Genomic DNA, 21,754 nt, shown 5'->3' on the forward strand with positions numbered 1-21,754 from the left:
CGGCTTCGGTGGAGTTGTTCTTGTAAGCACTGAAGGCATGGAGCTTGCGAAGGCGAAGCAGCTTCGGTCAAAAACACAAGAACCTTCATCTGCATAACCACCAGGATCTAGTTCCTGGCTGAAGGGTGTACCGCCTTGTTAATACTGGCCCATTAGGCTGGCCACACGTGGTTCAACCCCGGCGGAGCTGGCTATAGAGAACGAGCAGCGGATTCAATTCCATACTGGGCTATGCTTTGTACAGCCCCCTTGCCTGTTGATGCTGCATAATCAGGGGACCGGTCTTTCCCCGCTCATGACGGCCGCTGCCGTGCCCTCCGGAGTCGTGACACCGACAGGGAAGAAATTGAGCAGGTCCGTTGTAAGCACGTCGAGGTTGAGGTTGGAGAAGAGATCGGGCGGGGGTGCCACTGCCTCTAGCTCGCCAGTCCCGGAGGCGGCTGCGGGTATCTCATGCAGCCGCAACTCTTGTTGGCTGCTGCCGGGTTGGTGCGACAAAGAGCGGTCGCTGAAGAGAATCATTTCATCTTTGCCCATCGGGAGCCATTGAGTGCCGAAAATCGGCGCAGAATGGGCAATGCCGGCCCGCGGAAGTGGTCGTTGTTCGAGCTGAGTGTTCGGGCTGGCAGAAGCCGCCGGCATGGCGAGGAGGGTCTGCGGCGGATACGGCGCGTGATAGGTGTGGTGCTGCTGTGAGATCGACATCTCCACCGCCTTGAGCATTGTCTCGATTGAACTCGTCGTTGCCGTTATGGGTTCGTCGTGGACCATAGCATTAAGGCAACGAAGCGCACTCTGGATATAGTCCAGGTTGAAGGTATACTTGGAAGGGTGGGACAAGATATCGTAGAGAAGGACGGTACAGCATGCGTCAAAGAAGAAGCCATGAAGTCGAACCGCGTGGGCTCTTACGTCCGTGCTCCCCAGATCCGGTTTCCGGAACATGTTGCTGGCAAAGGTGATGGAGTCTTGCGCTGCGTCGACGGCACACCTACAGGCGTGTCGCAGCCACATCCTTTCGTCATAGGAGACGCTTCCAGCGGAGCGTAACGCAAAGTCAGCGACTAGGAATGGCCTGAACACAAGCATGACGGCAAGATAATACCCTGGCCCAAAGTTAGTTGAACGTGATCTTATCACGTTGGAAGGGGCTCGGCTTCTCACAGTTATGCAGTATCAGCGATCCTAGATCATCAAACTTATTTCTGTTGTGGCCTGTACCTGCGGATGCGATGCCAAACTCGTCTGCATATTGAAGCAGTCGGGCATGCACCCTTTCAGCTTTCTCATAGAGCTGGAGGAGGGATTCGGATCGGTGATGGTATATCGTGTCTACAGCGTCCTCGATAATGCTGGAGAGTCGGCAGAACCTAACAAGTTGTGGCCGATCCTTGGGCATGAGGCAACAGATGTCGCTCAACTTCAGGGCGGACTTCCTGCCCAGGACGAGAGATGTCAAACTGTTTGACGGTTAAATGGGTCAAGTTTCGAGACGGGACAGCACCCGAGTCCATCACACTTACGTTTCATGGCAGTACAGACTCCAGAGGGTAGCTCGCTGCTTTTCCAGAGTCTCTTCGCTGTCGATTGTTGACGCTGATTCCTTGTGCAAGCCAAGCGCAAACGCCTTCCGGCATGCCACGCCTAGATGGAGATAGGCAGAGTTGGGTCGGCCCATATCCAGCTGGTATCCGGACATGAGGAGCGAGAATTGTAGCATCTGTAGCGTCACCGCATCGTCGTACATGGCCACCTGACATTTGGCCTGCATGATGAGGATCTCGGCCGCGTTGGTGTGTGGAGTGCACAGTGCACCTAGGGCCAGCACGGCCAAGAAGACGGCCTTGGTCTGCGGCAGCAGAGCACTTTTGTCCGGGCCATTCTCATCGATATACAGATCGTACAAGAATGTTTCCAACTCAGATGATGTGAAGAAAGGGAGCCGAGGAAGGCACACATTTTTGAAGTGATCGAGGAAGACCCTGGCTAGGGCCTGGGGTATATGCTGTAATGAGGCGGCGGGCCGGATGCGGATCACTTCAGCATCGATGCGTGATGGCGTGCCGAAAAACAGCGTCCGCTGCATGAACATGTCAAGAGACGGCCCGCCCTCCTGGACCTCACGATTACGCGGCTGGTCCTGAGCGGAGGCATTGTGCAGGATACCGCGGTGGACTTGGTGCAAGAAGGCAAAGTTGGATGATGCGCCGTAGAAAAGCTGTGAGCTGTCCGTTGCAGTAGGTGCCGAGTGTGTGGCGGTGATGCTGTTGTGGACGGGGTCATCGGGCCCGAGTCCGAGTCCGGGTCCGGGCGTAGACGTAGATGCAGCCGCAGGTGCCGCCGCCGCCGCTTCCAGTTCGGGATGCTCAATCTGCCGGGCGTCAGAAGGCAGCTCAACCGTCTGGGCCGGGCTGTTTATCGCAAGACCAGTACTGTGGCTCAGGACAGCCTTGAGAGAGCCTCTGATACGAGCTTTGACTCGGTACCGGCATTCGGAGGGTTTGGCCTGGCAACGGGCATGCTGGCAAGGGCGCTCGCCACTGCATCGGATCTTGCGGCGGCGGCAAGGCTCGCAGGCGCGGCATATCTTACTTTCTCTGCGGTTCATCGCTTTGCGTGTGCGTACGGAGGTTTGGAATGTTCATGCAAAGTGTGGACGGCCGGAAGCCAAGGGATCAAAACGGATTTGTTTAATGCCGTTAATCCGCGAGCGAGCCATTTTGATATGTTGACTAATAAAGGAGGCAAAATTAGAGGGCTCTTAGGGCCTTTTTTCTTTTGTTTTTTCTTTTGGTTTTGTATTCCCACTTTCCTTACTCCACAGATCCGCCTGTAAATCCGTAAATCCGTAAATCCGTCACTAGCTTCGCCTTCTGGCCCGCATTTATCATCGACATTGCGAAGCGTGCGAGCAAGGTCCCCATACAAGCCGGGTATGCTCGTTGAATTACCTTGTGAAATTCGACAACTTGACGTGAAACTAGTACAAATCCGAGAAGAAAGTTTTTCATGGCAGAAAATCCAATTTACCTACCGGACAAGTGCCGTCGTTGAGTATAGTCCAGTCTAAACCTCGCAAGACAAGAATCTATTAACAGGATTCTTGGAAGAGACATATATTCATAGTTAGTCATTCTGACCCTTCCAACCGCGTGGACGACGTATCCACAGGTATACACCAGTATGCACTAGGTAGGGTGCTAGAGGCTCAAAATGTAACAAGCAAGGCTCAATCTAAGGCGAGTGGATACTCTCTAGCATTGTCATACCCTTGGTCGGCCATATTCCTTATGGTGGCCGTGCTACTTTCAGCACACGCCGGAGGCTAGCCCACTGAGATATGGATTGCTGCGTCTAGTCTCTGGTATTTAATTTCTGTCTTATACGGATTGCTGTATACCGTAAATCCGAGATACAGGCTCCGAATTCGCGCCGGGACTGCCGGCAGCCTCATGCCTTCGATATATCTACAATTGCGGCTCGCGAGACCGTCCTGGCTGAAATTGAGCCAGATGACAATTTATCCGCATCATGGATGTGTCAGACAGCGATCAAACCGTCTACGGTGTCAACGACGGCCGCCAGGAGCCGGAGAAGCGTTTGACTGTCTCCTTTCGAGATGTTGGTATCGATGTGCACGGCCAGGGCGAGGACATCGCGCCGACTTTCATGTCTGTTGTCACTTCATGGATCGTCTTCAAGAAGCACACCTCGAAGCGGGTTCGTTCTACACAGCCCCATTCCCTCACATAAACAAGATGCTGACCCGGACCGCAGTCCATCCTGCAGGGTGTCACTGGCCAAGTTTGCCCTGGTGAGATGGTGAGGGTCCCCTTTTCCTTGAGGTAATATTTCTTGGCCCTTCGCGTGACCTAACACACGTCTTCCTAGCTCCTTGTCTTGGGACGGCCTGGATCTGGTTGCACCTCCTTGTTGAAGGTCATTGCCAACCATCGCCACGAATTCCCTAATGTCACGGGTTCGGTCCGCTACGGCAACATGGACTCTAAGCAAGCCAAAAGTTTCCGTCAGCACATTGTCATGAATACAGAAGGTAGGAAGGGATCACGAGAGAGCGCATCTCCAAAAGCGTCGAATGCTGATCAGCTTTAGAGGACTTGCACTTCCCGACACTCACTGTTGGACAGACAGTCGGCTTCGCCACGTCCACTAAGCTTCCTGGGACGCGGCCGGAGCATCTGCAAGACAAAAGTGACTACGTCTCGCATACCATGGATGGAATTCTCACGTCCCTCAGTATCGCCCACACGAAGGACACAATGGTAGGCAATGAATTCATAAGAGGCGTGTCGGGCGGCGAGAGGAAGAGAGTATCATTGGCCGAGGTGATGGCAACACAGGTATGTGGATGCTTTCTCCTATTTCTGATAATCTGAAGAGGTTTCCTGACTAGCAGACAAGGCTCCGTTGCAGTGCTGGGATAATTCTACTAGGGGTCTCGATGCAAGCAACGCCCTCGACTTTGCCCGTGTCTTGCGCCGATCAGCGAACGAAGAACAGAAGACGGTCGTCGCGACACTGTATCAAGCAGGTAATGGCATCTTCAATGAGTTCGACAAGGTCTTAGTACTCGCCGAGGGTCGGGAGATCTACTATGGGCCGGCGTCAGATGCTCGCGAGTACTTCGAAAACATGGGCTTCGTGTGCGCTCCGGGGGCTAACATCGCCGACTTTGTCACCGCCGTTGCTGTTCACACCGAAAGAGCAATTGCCCCAGGCTTTGAGAACCAGGTTCCCAATACAGCCGAGGAGTTTGAAGCTCGATACAAGTCGAGCCCGATGTTTGAAAGAATGAAGAGTGCGATGGCATCGAGACCGGAGCATTTGCTGGCCCGTGAGGTTGAAGACCTGAAGGCCGTCCGGGACCTCGAGAAGAACCGCACCATGGCATTTCTCTCGCGAGAAGGGAGCCCGTATCATGCTTCCTTTTTCAAGCAAGTCATGTCATTGGCTCAAAGGTGCGTCCTCCTTGAGATGTTGCATTGCATGCTGCTCACTGCATTGCAGACAGTTTGAAATTCTCTGGGGAGACCGCTGGTCCAACATTTTGCAGCTCGCCTCATCCATCATTATGGCTCTTGTGACTGGCAGTCTGAATTACAATCTACCTAACAGCAGCCAGTCTATCTTCCCTCGGCCCGGAGCCCTCTTCTTTCCGATAATGTTGTGGGCAATGAATATGATGTCCGAGACTGTTGCCTCATTCATGGGAAGGCCTATCTTGACGAGACACAAGCTCCTTGCATTCAACCGGCCAGCAGCCTACGCCGTGGCATGCGTCATTACTGACATTCCCATCGTCTTCTGCACGTATAGCCTTTTTGAGCTGATCTATTACTTCATGGTTGGATTCAAAAGAAATGATGCCGGGAATTTTTTCACACTATGGTTTGTGTTTTACGTTTCTGCACTGGCCTATACATCGCTTTATCGAAGCATCGGAGCGTGGTGTCGGCATTTTGGCTTGGCGGCTCAGCTTAGCGGATTCGTGACCATGGTCATGATGATCTATGCTGGTAAGTCGGACCAGCATACTCTTGGCACATACGCAGGGTAGACGTGCTTACTTGTGTCTGACAGGTTACCTTATTCCCGTCACAAGCATGCATCCGTGGTTCCGCTGGATCGCTTGGATCAACCCTCCATCATACGCCTTCGAAGCGGTAATGGCCAGCGAAATGGGTAGTCGCACGATGGAATGTGTCGCGCCTCAGTATGTTCCCTACGGCCCATCGTATCAGACAAATGAGTTCCGCAGCTGCACGGTTCAAGGTTCTGTACCAGGCGATCCGACCATCGACGGCGAGCAGTACGTGGGATTCAGGTACGCGGTGAAGTCAAGCCATATCTGGAGAAATGTCGGTATAATTATAGGTTTCTGGGTCTTTTTCGCCGTTTCTACAGCCATCGCGTTTGAGGTAAATCTGCACAGCGGTTCCGGCTCCAAGATCCTGTACAGCGGTCGAAGCCATCAGCAGCGGAACAGAGACAAAGACGCTGAGAAGGCAGAGACCCAGAGCTCTCCTCAAGAAGGAGATCATATCTCCGGCGGCTCGACTGTCTTCACATTCAAGGACATTTCATACTTCGTACACCATGAGGGACAAGAGAAGCAGCTGCTTCAAAACGTCTCGGGATACGTGAAGCCAGGGCAACTGGTGGCGCTGATGGGCAGCTCCGGTGCCGGAAAGACGACATTGATGGATGTACTTGCGCAGAGAAAGGATAGCGGCAAGATCGAGGGCAGTATCATGGTGAACGGTAAGCCGCAGGGCGTTAGCTTTCAGCGCAGCACGGGATACTGCGAGCAAAACGACGTACACGAGCCGACTGCTACCGTCTGGGAAGCCTTGCTCTTCTCTGCGCGGCTCCGACAGCCCATGGCTGTCCCGGACATTGACAAGCAAGAGTATGTCCGTCGCATCATGGATCTTCTGGAGCTGACATCACTGCAACACGCCGTCATTGGAACGCCTGGGGAGGGACTCTCCATTGAGCAGCGGAAAAGGCTGACTTTAGCCGTTGAGCTTGTTGCGAAACCATCCTTGCTATTTCTAGATGAGCCGACGTCTGGCCTCGACGGCCAGTCCGCCTACCAGATCTGCAGATTCCTGCGGAGACTCGCCGCCTCAGGCCAGACTGTTATCTGCACAATCCACCAGCCGTCCGCAACCCTGTTTGAGAATTTCGATGTGCTGTTATTGCTCGCGAGGGGAGGAAGGACCACTTACTTTGGCCCGACTGGTGAGAACTCGAGCATCCTACTCGATTATTTCGCCCGTAACGGTGCGCCGTCTTGTGCGGATGTCAACCCGGCTGAACATATCGTCGATGTAGTCCAGGGCCGCTTCGGCACTGACATCGACTGGCCACAGCAGTGGCTGGAGTCTGAAGAATACAGAGGTGTCATGGATGAGCTGGACTCTCTCCATAGCTCGTCTCCTGCAGTGGCCAGCCGCAAGACCGAGGTAGTAGACACAAATGCCAGCATTTCTGACGATGAGGTGAGCGACTTCGCGACGCCTATCCTCTATCAGATTCGTGTCGTCACCCAACGGCAACTGGTTGCCCTGTGGCGTAACCCAGACTATGTATGGAACAAGATCCTCCTGCACATAAGCAACGCGCTCTTCGGTGGCTTCACGTTCTGGAAAATCGGCAACGGGTCCTTCGACCTGCAGCTGCGCCTCATGGCGGTGTTCAACTTCGTCTTCGTCGCCCCGGGTTGCATCAACCAGCTGCAGCCTTTGTTCATCAGCAACAGGGATTTGTTCGAAACCCGCGAGAAGAAGTCCAAGACGTACCACTGGCTCGTGTTCGTGTCCGCGCAGGTTATGTCGGAGGTTCCTATTTTGATCGTCTGCGCAACGGTGTACTTCGCCTGCTGGTATTTTACGGCTGGATTTCCGGTCAAGGCCAGCGCCTCGGGCCAAGTGTACCTTCAAATGATCTGTGAGTCCCCACTCGTCTATCGCATGCGAGGTGATGAGCTGGAATTTCGGAGCACGAGTGGCTGATCCGCCTTATGTAGTATACGAGTTTCTGTACACTTCCATCGGCCAGGTAAGCTGTCTTCTCTTGTTTTGCACTCTCACGTCAAACTTACTAACACAACATGTAGGCCATCGCCGCCTACTCTCCGAATCAATACTTCGCCGCTCTTGCCAATCCGCTTATACTCGGAGCCGCCCTCATTAGCTTCTGTGGCGTCGTGGTTCCTTACTCACTGATCCCGACTTTCTGGCGGTACTGGATCTACTGGATGAACCCTTTCACTTATCTCATGGGCGGCCTTCTGGAGCCTGTCATCTGGGACGCTGACGTCCAGTGTAAACCCAACGAGGTCACTTCCATCCGGCTACCAGCCAACACCACCTGCGGAGCCTACATGGCCGATTTCCTGGCAGACAATGCAGGCTACGTGACTGACCCTGGGAGCACCTCCTCGTGTGACTACTGCGAATACAGCACGGGGGCGGATTATATGAAGAGCCTGAATATTAATGCTAGCTACTACGGATGGAGAGATGTGGGTAGTTTGCGCTTGGGACCGAGTTCCCGCTTCTCAGTTCTTATGACGCTGACCTCTGCTTCTAGGTTGCAATCACGGCTCTGTTCTGCATCAGCTCTTATGGCCTTGTGTTTTTGATGATGAAACTAAGGACCAAGGCGACTAAGACGGCCAGCTGAACGCCGTCGAGGGAGAATTAAACAGGCCGACGATGGCAAGTCGCGCAGACCGGTATGATGGTTTAAAAGGTTAGAATATCAGATTGGATTTTTTGAGGGCGGACGGACGGACGGGTTTTCATTGTGTGATATAATGGGCTAGGCATTGATAAGGCTTCAATAGATTGTGACTTTATACAGTGGGAGCTAGATACGTCTGGACAGATGTAGGCCTGATGTTCATAATAGACCACATTGGAGAACCGAACGCTCATAGCTGGTGTTGATGGCGTGCAAGACCGCCCAGACCGGTGGGTTGCCACTAGCAAGTTACAGGCCCCGTCGATAGACATGGGAGAACTACCAACTGAGATCATTCTTTGCGATATGCAGCTTTGATGGCATTGAAGTTATCATTGATGAAGGGTTTTTAGAAAGAGGTGCTCATTAAGCTCATCCTAGCATAGGTTAGCAGGCCTGAACCAATTCCTTGTAACTAATGGCCGTATTAAAGTATCTATAACTTATAGAGGCATGGCTGTTGTGACGATTCAAAATCAATCAGCGAGCGTCAGACTTATCGCCTGGCCTAGTCTGAGTAAAGAGAACGTCGTGAAACCACTGATAGGCTATTGGTCTTCGTGAAATTGACTACTTCATATCTAAGTGTTTGGGCAGATTGCTTGTAGATATCTTCAAAATTGGCTGATCTACGTGGAAGTGAAGTGCATCGATTGTGGATGCAATGCAAGAGGGGGGAGGAAGAGGCTTTTTTCCTTCTTACTATTCGGGTACTTAGGTGGTATATGATAAATGTCGGGCATAGACACAGACTAGGAACAGTCGGCAAATAATGAACAGATTGTAGAACTTGTTTTCTTCTCCATTGTTCCCTTTTGAAAGATGGATGACAGATTTGGCTTCCGTGTCCTTTATTGGTTTGAATAGCGCCATGAGGGGCTTACGATAGGTACCTACCCACCGACGACGAGTCTCGGCCTGTGAACACGGTCTCATTGCATTCCAGGCTATCCATTATGTCCAGTTATTACTTCATTCATACCCCGATCGACTAGATTCCTTATCTACCAGATACATAATCATTTCCGAGCTCATGCCTTATCTAACGGGCTATCTCGCCACTCTCGGTGTTCTCGCTCCTCTCGGGCCTTCTCAGTGTGCCAAGAGCCGAAACGCCAGAACAGCTTTCTTAGCCGCGCGGGCCTACTACTGCCACCGCGGCCTCGGCTTCGACCTCGATAAGAAAGTCGGGAGACGCTAGTGCAGCCACCCCAATCAACAAGCTGGGCGGTGCATGTGGTTGACCACCACCAACACTGAAGAAGGCCGTGATGACTTTGATCAAGTCGCCGCGCGGCTCCTCGAGGCGTCCAGCCTGACGACTAAGATGGTGATCTTGGTCGCGTCGCGCGGAGTTGTGCTGCCTCGCTACGAGCCGGCATTGCTTCATATCTCCGCCCTCCCAAGAAGCTTCAGTGTGGTGGCTCTGATTGGCGTGCAATTATAGCGAGATCCCGAAGCCTTACGGAGTGCTATCAGTCGTCCGCTGTGTCTGTCCCAAAGTCCCTGACACGCTCCAGGCTAATCGTCGATTCTTTTCCCCAAAGATTCCGTTACGGAGACGACCTTTTCATCTCCCATAATACTCTATCCTTTCGTGACGCATCCGTTTGTCAAGTATTTTCACTCCCAGATAGTTTCCTCTGTACGCCTGGTAGTCGTCGTCCTCAAATCTCCTGATGAGCTCGTCACTTACCTTGGTAAGTCTCTCCCCCATATTATTATTGTCAGCAAAACCCTTCTACTTCACAAGATATATCATTCTTCTCCCTTACTACTACTTCGTAAGAAGTACCTCGGCCTCCTATACGCAGCAAATATATTCGATAGAATAGTGGGTCTAGATTCCCCGGAAAGCGATATTTGGGTAGCGAAAATATGCCCAACCTGCGTTTGTTCTGAAGCGGCTCGGGACGTTTTGTTGCTGTCGTACATCAGTGCCACATCATGAATCTGATCTGGTCCGTTTCCGGTGGGATCCTAGACGTTAGTATCGATATATGAATATATCGAGGAACAATGAGATGTTGGCTCGTCTTTGTTGATACCCCATCTATCCTTTCTGGAACAGTAGAAACGCTCTCACGGCGTAAAGCTTTTCAACGATATTAATGGGAAACTATCTGTCTCTTTCGTCATTACGGGGCCATGAGACTCTGTCTGGTTTTTGAAATTCTAACAATGAATGCGAGTAAAGACGATGCAATGGAACAGGTGCTTGCGGCAGCAGGAAAGTATACGGAAAAGTACAGATATAAGTGTCCAGCCATCGTATCGGATATCGGGACAATCAAGTGACAGAGCCTTGGGATCGTCTTGCCATCATTGCCCCAATTGTTGGCGATATCGCATGCGTTGGGGTATTCATGAGCCGAGAAGGGTCAGGCCCTGAGTCTCTCGATACTGGCTATCTGTCTTTACCATGGGGAGATCCTCTGGAATGAAAAAACTATTATTTGTTATTATAGATAGTGGATGAATTTCCTAGCGATCAGTCCTTTAGTGGCTCCGATTCTCTATTGAATGAGTGTAGCTTGTCTTTTAATAAAGGGTGTCAATTTGTTGATCTATCTCTCGCGGTCTACGATATACCGACTAAGGGGCATCTGTGGAAACTCGGCAGAGCCATCAGTCTATAAGACCTGGACTGTCAGCGATATTGGGGGTTGATTCGAAGAGTAAGTGAAGTTGCAAGAACGGAGGCGCCTTACTAGCTTGAGAAGATATTGAGAGATCTTAGGACTATCCCCTTGGTGAATAAGATCCGGAAGTATCTGTATTGTGATTCTCTGTGTGACGTCGATTATGAGTTATTCACTGACTACATACTTGAGACTGATGGCTTCAGAGCTTGTCGATATAATTGACTATGGAAGAATGTTGAGATTGAGATCTATGGGTTTGTCATGGGCCGAGATGGTCAGGTCGAGGTCGATAGGCCAGTTATTACTGGCTAAACGCTGCTCTCTTGGGCAGCTAGTCGTTAAGCTGCGGTAGGTATCTATGAAGAGCTAAGAGAAAAATATTTTCTAATTCCTATTTATCGCCCCCTTTATTTTATAGATGTCCCAGAACTATCGTTTCGCATAATCGTATGATCTTAACATTCTGTTTCTAGTAGTATCGATACCCCTCCATTTTGAGTTTCAGATGTTGAATATATTTATGGGCTGACCGCAACTTGTCAGGCCGACCCGACCCGATAGAGATCAAAGCTTAACTAATCGTGCCGCCCCTCGAAAGTAAATAAACCTACCAGGCCTAAGCCAACGAGATACAAGAAAGAGGACCACCATAGGGTAGCCAACGATCCGCTAATATACTCATATATCTATATATCTGAGACTGACGTAACAGTAAATTAGCTCGCTGATGAAGTTTAGATCTGAAATTAGCTTGTGGCTTTCCTATAGTCCTACTCCTGAGGCGAATCCCTTATAGTCGGCCTAACCGACTAAGAAGAAATCACGAATCTAAGAACGTCTAAGGCTAGTCGTAGGCCCATTGGTCTTGTCAAAGCCTATCTCTCCGTCTCTACCAATTTCGACTCGATAGAGCCATATGCCTCAGACTATAGAAGAAGGTCCTAACGTTGCGATAGCTTGAGGTACTACCTAACCTAGTCGGTCAAGGCACTGCCTTTGACTCTTTGACGTTATAGATAGCAGCCTGTAGTGTGCTTATGGTGGCTGGATTTGACTGAGACTGTCGCTCAGTCAATTTGTTACCTTTTGCGTCTTTGCCGCCGGGGTTAGTGCAACCAGACATGCATATTTTCACCATGTGGATTTAACCCGTTACAATATAAAGATATAACTAGGCCTTTGTGACGACGACGAGAGAAGTAAAGAAGATAATCCTTAGAAACAAGTATCCGTTTAAATCGACTTATAACCTGATCAGCGTCTATAAGATAATTTGCGGCATTTAGAGGCTCGCTACATTCGTAAAGTCGATATACTGGCCGTGGTACCGGGAACATATTCTCAGGCCTCCCAGTTGATTGTCTGCTATCATACTCGAACCTCGAAACCCTATTATACTCCGCGCCTGGCGTTCCAGGGTCATATGCACCCGCTAACCCAACGCTTCTAACATTTCATAACTCATGCCAATCGCTATGAGACACTCCAAGCCTTGGTTGAAAGGAAACCAGCGTTTAAGCACTCTCAAGCTTCAGGAAAGATCAAAGGTGCCCCAGAGAACCATATGAGAGGTAATAGCAAATACGATCTGCCCCGGCCTCACGTCCTCGATCTTGGCCATGCGACTATGCGAGATGATGACTACTCAGCTAGTTTATCACTGGGCATGGCTGATTTCGAGCCCGGAAGCAGTCTGAAATCGAATCATGGGATAGTATATACGGTAGACTTGACGATCCTAAATTTACCTTAAAAGGCTATCTTATCTCGGATTACATATTTATTCAGCTGTGTGGACAGTATGACAGAAGCTGATATATCCCCCCGGGCGATCTAGGCCGGCGGCCCTGCGATACGATGTTCCTCAGCCTAGACGAGGTAGTCCATTTATCGAATATCGGGAACACTCTTCCTTAGCCTAGCCCCTCGTAGTAGACGCATTTCTAGAATAGCACCCCCGAAGAGGTTTTAGGGTCGTATATGAAAGAATGTTTCTCGCCGAGAAGCGCCTTAATAACCATAAATGTACTCGTTCCCGTTTTTTCCTTAGGGCCATAACTTCTTCTGGCTCCCAAAAGGCGGTTGAAATGGAGATCGATATATTTAGAATCATGTGACTGGGAGCCTCATCGCCCTGTGGTGCTAATGTAAAGAAAAAACGACTGCCAGATTTGCAAGACTAGACAGACCAGATCCGCAGCATCGGTTCCCAAGGGTATGTGCCTAACTCAGCAGCCATATTATAGAGGTGCATCTGCTGAAGCACATGTAGTGTTACATGTACCCTCCAACGTCGCCTTCGCGATTGTATACGGTTTCGACGAGGAAATGATGAAAGGGTCTCGCACACGCTGTAGTACGGATTAAGTGTTAGGCAAATAACTCGAAGCGGTGTGCTTCGACCCTGTCTTTGCGAACACTCATGGAGCTCTAGAGGAAAATGGCAGTATTGTAGATCTCTAAATTCTTAGTATTGATGTAATTCCTGGCTACATATAACACTGGGGCGTTTGATGCATGTGGAAACTGCTGGAACAAGAAATGTTGGTGCCATAAACTAACCAGAGACAGAGTTCTGGAAAAGCCTTTGCATTATCAAGAATATAAAGCTTATAAATTGTCTCCATGCTTCCAAAATATAGTAGTTGGTCAGTCCAAAGTCTTCCTATAAGTAAATCAAGCTTTATGAGACGATACGAATACAACAATCAAGAGGCTCTTTGAAGATTTACAGAATCTTTATGATGAATGTAGATATCTCAAGTAGGCAGAGGTACAATGGACTGCTCCATGTGTAAAGGTGTAGTGCCAACCCTCAAAATCGGCATCGTCTTTGACAACTCCCAATTGTGAACAGCACGACCCTGCTCCAACGACATTCGGACTTCCTGAGAACCTCGCTCGGCCACCTCATCCACGTAGTTGTCAGCAAAATCCTTCAAAGTCGTCTTACCTACTGAAATATCCTTCAAACCCTTGATGATGTTTAACACGTCTTGCAGTGAGTGATTCACGCCCTGCGCGCGATCTTTATGCCTTTCATTAGAACAATCTAGAGATAATCAAATCATTTTCGGTGACGTACGAGCAGTCATAGAGTGAGCCGAATCTCCAGCGAGGAGCACCTGGCCATTACGGTGGTTCCATTTCCGTGTCTCCCAGGTCCCATAGCGGTCAGGACTTATATATGTACCCTCCGGCATCCACTCGATAGCTGATCGGAAAGGTTCAACGAATGGCTTCCCAGCTTCTTTAACCAGTTCCCACCGCTTCTGGGGTGAATCATCCTCCGGCTTGATGTCGGACGGTAACCCCATGAAGACCTGGAACTTCCAGTCGGCAGGGTCCGCCGTCTCTTCGATGTCAAGCGCTACAATATAATCGTTAGTTTGTAATATCGATGCGAGTAACAAGTGTCTTACGTATCAGGCCATAGTATGACCCGTTAGGATGGATTGCAATGTCAAGAAAAGCCCCAAGTGAGGCCTTGCATTTGATAGCCTGCTCTCTGGTGAACTTCATCCAGAAGTTGTTGAGGATGAGCCCGGGTAACGGGTTCCATTTGCCCTCGTCACTGTAATCGAAGAGCCATTGCCTCGTTGAAGAGTTGCTGCCATCGCAACCAATGACGACCGAGCCTTTCACGCGGGTGCCGTCCTTGAAGACAACCTCCACGCCGTCATCCGATGGGACAATGGTTTCCATGACCTTCTCGTGCTAATAAAAGATTTTCACATCAGCTTCAATATCGAAGTCTCGACTGAAGATCATCGCTGACCTTAATATCGATGCCTTCGGTGAGCAAAGCTCTGATCTTTCTATGGCTGAAGCGCCTAGCTGGTCCTAGGGGAATCTCTTTGATGATTTCACCAGTCTGGCCGTTGTGAAACTGAACAAATTCCTCTGGTTTCACTGCCCTACTCTGGACCACCTGCGCTGTCTTCAGGCGTGCCCCCATATTTTCTGGATATAACTCCAGAAACTCGACTGCCCAGTGGACCGTGATTCCCCAGTCGCGCTGGGGCGCATCGGAGGATCGCTTCTCGAAGATCTCATATGGTATTCCTTGCTGTTGGGAAATAGACGGATTAGTAATTGCTACTACATCACTAAAGTCTTGAACCTACCTTGTCTAGGCCATGGGCAAGAGATAAACCAGTGACACCTGTCCAGATAGTCAGTCTATTGGCCTCAAACCATTTCGCTCTCCTGTTCCAGTACCTGCACCAATGATGATGACCTTCAATTCGTTTGCCATATTCATTCAAGTATTTGTTGATAAGTGAACCGGGGGTTCGATAATTCGTAGACATGGACATAGAATAGCCTCTATGGGGGATGACTGGAAACTATAAACGACCAGAAGATACCTGTGACATAAACCCCACTGTTCGTCTAATGGAAACAACAATCGACGCATGCGCTATATTGAAACTTGCGATATGTGGTATTGTGTTGTGTCATCACCCACGCGGTAACCGGCTTGCGGGATGATAGCGTAAGATTGGCCAATGCGCGGACGCCGAAAACGCCGACAACACCGACTACAGCCCCATGCCGAACTGGCTCTGGCCCCAGCACTGAATCGAAATCGGGCCTTCGATAACATGATGTCTAGCCTAGAACAATCAAGACTTTCTGCTGATCTCTGGTAGCAAAAGCTAGGCAATAGCTCTGTAACAACAGGAGAGCACCGTAGCATAGTAACCATATACCTCAAAGCCTATTGACTACGCGTCGGAGAGTGGACTCTCGAAGAATTCGTCTCTATACACTCGTCGAATCTTCTAAACTACACTTTCTCGGGCTACCAGCACCGTGAGCACGATGACTTCCCAGGCAGAGATGGTGGACCAAGAGGCCACGGACATGATAATGGACGTCTGCAAAAGTCACAACTCATACCCTATGTGGACAGTCACGGACAAGGTCTCCAAGCTGGTCCCCAATCCCCGTGCTGTACCCACCATCTGGCGCTGGAAGGAAATGCGCAAGATCATGATGGATTCCGCCGGCATGGTCCCTGAGGAGATGGCAGAGCGGAGGGCTCTCATGATGGTAAACCCTGGCTTTCGTAAGCGCTCCTTTGTCAATATTCAGGCATCTTTGTGCTCTGGCTAGAAAAGAAGACTAGCGTTCTAATTGATAGCAGCTTCTGGGAGTGGTCCATCGCCTTATACAACAGACTCGCTATATGCTGGTTTCCAGACAGTCCTGCCGCACGAGACGGCTCCCGCGCACAGACACATGGCATACGCAGTGCGACTGATCCTCGAGAGCAACAAAGGCTTCACCTCGGTGGCCGGGCACAGGATTTATCTGAATCCTGGTGACCTAGTACTTACACCATCCTGGCAATGGCATTATCATGGTAATGACGGCGACATCCCGACATTTTGGGTTGACTGCCTTGACATTCCCCTACACTTATACGCTCGTGTCAACTTCCTTGAGCTTTACCCAACACCTAAGGTGCCTGATCTGTAAGCAGAGCTTCAGAATCCGGACTTAACTAACAGCTAACTCCTAAATTCATCTTAATAGTCCCGTCACTGGCAGTCCATTTCACTTTCCATGGACAGAAGCACAGAAGGCACTTAACTCGCAGGACACAGCCCACGCCGTCTACCACTACCTCACCAATGGCAACCACTTCTCGAAGACCATTGCTGCCCAGGCAGAACGCATCAAGAAGGGTCACGTCATCTCCCTGCCACGGGAGACCGTGTCATTCATCTATATTGTACAGTCCGGTCGGGGATCTACCAAAATCAGGGCACCCACTGGGGAGAAGACAATCAGCTGGGAGCCCAAAGACGTGTTCATTGTGCCTGCTTGGTCATGGGTGGAACATCATGCCGGAGACGACGATGATGCTTACTTGACTGCTCTGACCGACAGGGCTCTCCATGAAAATTTGGGCTTGTTGAGAACGAGCTACGCCGAGACTTAGAGACGTAGTCCTTTCTGAGAACCTTAGAGAATAAAATCGCGGTTCAAATCACATTTATAATAGAAATCTTTATCCTGAAAGAATGACACGCCAGATCATATTTCCCATGTCCCATGAGTTGATACACCATATATCGGGTGGTTCTGCCAATTGTACATTAGCAACGCGTGATTCATCGCCCGCCAATACTGAACTGTTTGTTCTGACTCAGTTTGTAGCTCACGTGAGTATCCAACTGCTCGGGAATAGACATGGCTATCCAGTTCAAGGTGTAAATCTACTGCTGTGGTATTATTCGAATGTGCCGTCATCGGGACGTTTCTAGACACAAAACAAAGCTTCCAAGACCGTTTAAGCGGGAAACGCACACCCATCTCCACGATAATCACTTGCTCCGCTATATACTGCCTGACCTGTCATCTCATCTACCCGCCGACGCACAACTTGTCCACGGCCAAACCAGTTTCGATTCCAGCCTTGAAGCAGGCGCGCGTCATGGCCCATAGCTCGGAGCTGCTGTAGTACCTCCTCACTGATGCCCTCCTCAATCCAGATGGTGCCCATGTCCTTGTCACCTCCAGGAGCCGCGAAGCCGGCGATACAAACGCGTGGCGCATCGAGTGCCTCCTGCGGGTTCATGCCGAAGACCTCCATGTTGAGCAGCAGTTGCACATGGCCCTGCGGCTGCATCAGACCTCCCATAACGCCGTATACGGTATCGAGCTGGCGCTCTGTACCCTCACCCGTCGTGATTAGGCCAGGGATGATTGTATGATAGGGTCGCTTGCCGCCGGCGTAAATATTAGGGTGATCCGCTGGCCCCAGATCAAAGTTGCTACCGCGGTTTTGTAACGTGAAGCCGCAGCCCTGGGGGATGATAGCAGAGCCAAACTCACGGAAAATGGAGTTGATGAAGCTCATACCGTTGCCCTCGGCATCGGTAACAGCGAAGTACACTGTGTCGCTGTGGTTTTGCGCCGGGCTTGGACCCGGCTGGCCTTTCCCATGGGTACCGGCCGCAGCCTTGTTAAAGAGTTTGGCGCGCTTGGCGAGGTATTCACGCGAGACCAAGTGCGCGGGGGAGACAGAGCTGTGTTCTGGATCTGTAATCCACCAAGTCGCATCGGCAAAGGCAATGCGGAGGGACTCTATCAAGGCATGTAGATATGGGGCAGTGTTGTGGTCATCGGTAGTAAAGGTGGGAATCTCGCCATTTCGTTCGAGCTCTTCCAAGATACCCAAGGCCATTAGGGCCACAATACCTTGGCCGTTGGGTGGATGTTCCCAGAGTTCGAAGAAATGATCTTCTGAGTTTCTGGTTGCCCGGTTTCTCACTCCTTGACCTCGAAACTTCAAAGATACGGGCTGAGTCTTCTGCGTGCCATATGTTAGATGGTCCTCGAAATCGGATAGTTCCAAATAGCCGCCTTTGGACTTCACAATATCAACTATAGCCTGCGCTATGCGACCAGTGTAGAAGCCCTTCTTTCCTTCAGTGGCAAGCGTTCTAAAGCTCTGTGCGAGAGTAGGATTTTTCAAAATCTCCCCAGCCATAGGCGCTCGGGCCGAGTTTTCAGCTTTGTCATCGTACTTCAACATTTCCTGGAAATTTGGAGATGCTTGCTTGAGTTCTGCTTCCCCATTTTGCCACTAAGATACTTTCGTCAGTGACTTGGCTTTGACCGATACTGCTTTCCTCAAGCATACTTACCATCCTGGCAGATATTTCGCTAACAGGGAAGCCCTGCTCGCCCAACTCAATCGCAGGCATGAGAACTTGCTCCAGTGATAATCTACCACTGCCAAACTTCTCAAACGCATCAACCCATCCGGCAGGAGCACCTGGAACGGTGATTGATAGAGGACTGGTAATCGGGATCTTGCCCCCAGCTGATTTAGGCAGATTTAAATCCGCCTTGATTTGCTCCAACGTCGAGTTCTTAGCGCTTCGCCCAGAGCCATTCAACGCATGGATTTCCTTCGTTTTGGCATCAAAGTAAAGGCAAAACATGTCTCCGCCGAGGCCCGTCGACGCTGGTTCCGTCATATTCATGGCGGCAGCTAGAATGGCGGGTTGGTTTGAGATCTCCCATGAAGGCCAAGTGAATTATGAAACCTACCGACTGCGATTGCAGCATCCTACAAACATTTATTATCGGCTACTACACATTTTGCATCTCTATTTGTGGTAGTACTTACTGCCGCGTTGCCTCCTAACTTGAGGATGCGCTGACCTGCCTCTGCAGCAAGGGGCTGCGTGCATGCCACGATGCCCTTGGTGCTGTGCACCACGCTTCTCCGCCCCGAGAATCTGACGAACGGGTTGTTTGAGGACGCCATATTAATTTTGAATTAATCAATGCACAAGATTTTTCCTTACGTTGGGACGAACTAACGTCTACGTCTTGTCATACCAATCCTGCTTTTCTGTGAAGGTGACACACGTGAAGCATCAAGGTCGCATGCATACATTTTACTTAGGAATTGTTAGATAAGCGCGTCATATTAGCGACTCTGCGGAAACATACCCAAGAGAGGCCTAGATCACTATTCTGGCCGGGCCTGTAGATACAGTGTTTTGAGCGCCGAGTCTACCGTGTTCATGGCTGCCGGTCTAGTTACCGACCGTCGCTATGGCGGCCGGCGTTCTCGCACCTCTCGGCGTGCGGATGCTTCTGACTAGGCTCCACATCATACCCTGAAAGTCGGATAATAATTTAGCGTAATACTGGGGCACCGCTGCGATAAGCATTTGCAAAATCGGACGTTTCAGCAAAGATGTCGATCGGCCTCGGCCTCGTGAAGTTACATGTAGTACATTCTAAGAAAATACTTTCAGGGCTAGGTCCAGATAGCTTTGTATGCATAAGATTTGCTTCGTTGTCTGAAAGACTGAGCGGATCCAAAAATTTCAATCAACACCACATCGCTCGACTTAGGCGATAGATCACCTCATCAAGCCTCATTTAAGTTGATCGTTGCAAGTCATCTTATGGTATACAATTACAACAGATTCTCGCTCTACAGAAAACAGTACAGTCAAAAAATACTTCTGCCATACCACAAGCTCTTTATCGCTATGGAGCTAGACTTACCACGAACGTACCATTGGGTATTCCTCCTAGTCATCATTGTGTCGAGCGCCGTTATCTTTCGGAAGAAAGAACGCTTGCCTGATGTCGAGTTTCTTCGTATAAGTGCCAAGCCTGGAAAGGCGGGCAATGCGGATGACGTGAAAGCGTTTCTTGCCGACAGTCTCAATGCAATATTGAAGGGGTATCGAGAGGTTAATAGCCAGCACTTCATTCTACTTTAGGTGCATTCACGTAGCTAACCTTCCGAATGAGTACAGTATTCCAAACGGGGAAAGCATTTTCTTCTACGAACACCAAAGCAGGTGTATTTTATCGCAGCCCCTAAGTTCCTCGAGGAGCTCCGAAAAGCCCCCGAAACACATATCAGTCAGGTAGACGCCGCGAACATCATCTTTCAACTAAAGTATACTTTCCATCCGGCGCTCGAGCAAGATCTGTACCACTTCGATGTCGTTCGAAAGAGTCTTACACAAAATTTGCCACGCATTATCCCCGACCTCGAGGACGAGACCAAGCGAGCATTTGCTCTTGATCTCGGCAAGCCCTCAGAATGGACAGAGGCACAGGTCTACTCTTTAGCTTCTAAGGTGGTCACGCGCGTTTCGAATAGGATGATGGTCGGTCCGGACCTCTGCAGGAACGATGAATTCCTCTTCTATTCTGGTGCATTCACAAAGGCGACTTTCGACTCGGCTGCCATGCTGCGCAATATGCCAAGCCTGCTCAAGCCCTTGATGATGTATTTCATGACCGACCACATGAAGCAGCAGCAGATTGCACGGAAATGTCTCGTCCCTATCATTAAAGAGAGGTTGTCAATTATGGAGAACCGGCATGACGCGAAAGATATGCCAAATGATGCTTGTGAGTGACCTTATGTCTAACAAAGACGATTCTCTTCCTCCATAACTGACTGATATATCTATAATCAGTGCAATGGCTTCTAGAAATCTCCCCTGCAGATAAGAGAGATCCTGAAATTCTTCTCCAGCGCATGCTTCACATCAACGTGACAGCCATTCACGCGCCTGCCGTCACCCTGACAGAGTGTATCTTTGACTTATGCCGGCACCCCGATATCCACGAAGAACTACGCACTGAGATCGCCGAGGTTTTTGGTAGCAAGCCCCAAGGTAGTGTGTGGACAAAGGCAAACGTGGAAAATCTAATAAAGCTAGATAGCTTCATCCGCGAGTCCGCACGTCTGACTCCCATGAGTGCTGGTAAGTACTACCATACTCACTACATGCTGTATATAAGGAGCCTACTAATCATCGACTTCTTGCCAGTCAAAATGGAGCGTCTAGCCATCCAGGACTACCGACTAAGCGACGGCACACTTATACCCCGCGGTACCTCCATCGGCATTATTTCCCACGGTCGTCAAATAGACGACGACATCTTTCCCAACGCCGCCAAGTTTGATGCCTTCCGCTTCGCCAAGATGCGCGCCCAGCCGGAAATGGCGAGCCAATACACATTCGCCCAGGCCAGCTCCGAAAACCTTTTATTCGGGCTTGGTCGTCACGCTTGTCCCGGCCGCCATTTCGCCTCGGTGCTCTTGAAGCTGCTGCTCGTACACATCCTGGTCAACTACGACATCAAGTTTGTCGACGGCAAGCCGATGCCCCAGGGAAAATGGACGCAGAAATTCCGCAATCCGGACTTCACGGCTTCCATCGCATGGAGGGAGAGGGAGATCGAGGAGAGATTTGCTAGTCTTTAGATTAAGTCCGGATACAGCATTTATACGATTCTCAATCGTTATTACATTGGGTAAAGAAGCACTG

At 50.2% G+C, this 21,754-nt stretch overlaps 6 protein-coding genes across 6 annotated transcripts; 3 read left to right on the forward strand and 3 right to left on the reverse strand.

Annotated features, from left to right (window-relative positions):
* Positions 1–270: 270 nt before the first annotated feature.
* Positions 271–2,608, reverse strand: UCRPA7_2077 (putative c6 zinc finger domain protein; the record flags this gene model as incomplete). The annotated part of the gene is made up of 3 exons (XM_007914657.1): positions 271–1,106; positions 1,165–1,460; positions 1,524–2,608. The coding sequence occupies 3 exons, from the start codon at positions 2,606–2,608 to the stop codon at positions 271–273; spliced, it is 2,217 nt and encodes a 738-aa protein (XP_007912848.1).
* Positions 2,609–3,531: 923 nt separating this feature from the next.
* Positions 3,532–8,211, forward strand: UCRPA7_2078 (putative abc multidrug protein; the record flags this gene model as incomplete). Its single annotated transcript, XM_007914659.1, has 11 exons — positions 3,532–3,720; positions 3,778–3,822; positions 3,892–4,054; positions 4,114–4,361; positions 4,435–4,979; positions 5,029–5,409; positions 5,458–5,537; positions 5,602–7,473; positions 7,553–7,584; positions 7,643–8,050; positions 8,119–8,211. The coding sequence occupies 11 exons, from the start codon at positions 3,532–3,534 to the stop codon at positions 8,209–8,211; spliced, it is 4,056 nt and encodes a 1,351-aa protein (XP_007912850.1).
* A 5,767-nt stretch (positions 8,212–13,978) lies between these two features.
* UCRPA7_2079 (putative fad binding domain-containing protein) lies at positions 13,979–15,174 on the reverse strand (the record flags this gene model as incomplete). The annotated part of the gene is made up of 5 exons (XM_007914656.1): positions 13,979–14,286; positions 14,339–14,633; positions 14,695–14,985; positions 15,044–15,081; positions 15,138–15,174. The coding sequence occupies 5 exons, from the start codon at positions 15,172–15,174 to the stop codon at positions 13,979–13,981; spliced, it is 969 nt and encodes a 322-aa protein (XP_007912847.1).
* Positions 15,175–15,743: 569 nt separating this feature from the next.
* On the forward strand, positions 15,744–16,869 carry UCRPA7_2080 (putative gentisate -dioxygenase protein; the record flags this gene model as incomplete). The annotated part of the gene is made up of 3 exons (XM_007914661.1): positions 15,744–15,990; positions 16,129–16,399; positions 16,461–16,869. 3 exons carry the CDS (start codon positions 15,744–15,746, stop codon positions 16,867–16,869), a joined length of 927 nt encoding a protein of 308 aa, XP_007912852.1.
* A 351-nt stretch (positions 16,870–17,220) lies between these two features.
* Positions 17,221–19,209, reverse strand: UCRPA7_2081 (putative gamma-glutamyltranspeptidase protein; the record flags this gene model as incomplete). The annotated part of the gene is made up of 4 exons (XM_007914663.1): positions 17,221–18,519; positions 18,581–18,930; positions 18,990–19,008; positions 19,069–19,209. The coding sequence occupies 4 exons, from the start codon at positions 19,207–19,209 to the stop codon at positions 17,221–17,223; spliced, it is 1,809 nt and encodes a 602-aa protein (XP_007912854.1).
* A 739-nt stretch (positions 19,210–19,948) lies between these two features.
* On the forward strand, positions 19,949–21,690 carry UCRPA7_2082 (putative cytochrome p450 protein; the record flags this gene model as incomplete). Its single annotated transcript, XM_007914654.1, has 3 exons — positions 19,949–20,101; positions 20,267–20,828; positions 20,897–21,690. The coding sequence occupies 3 exons, from the start codon at positions 19,949–19,951 to the stop codon at positions 21,688–21,690; spliced, it is 1,509 nt and encodes a 502-aa protein (XP_007912845.1).
* Between the last annotated feature and the right edge of the window lie 64 nt (positions 21,691–21,754).

Source organism: Phaeoacremonium minimum (assembly GCF_000392275.1).
Source record: "Phaeoacremonium minimum UCRPA7 unplaced genomic scaffold PA7_03_scaffold_147, whole genome shotgun sequence".
NCBI classification, from domain to species: domain Eukaryota; kingdom Fungi; phylum Ascomycota; class Sordariomycetes; order Togniniales; family Togniniaceae; genus Phaeoacremonium; species Phaeoacremonium minimum.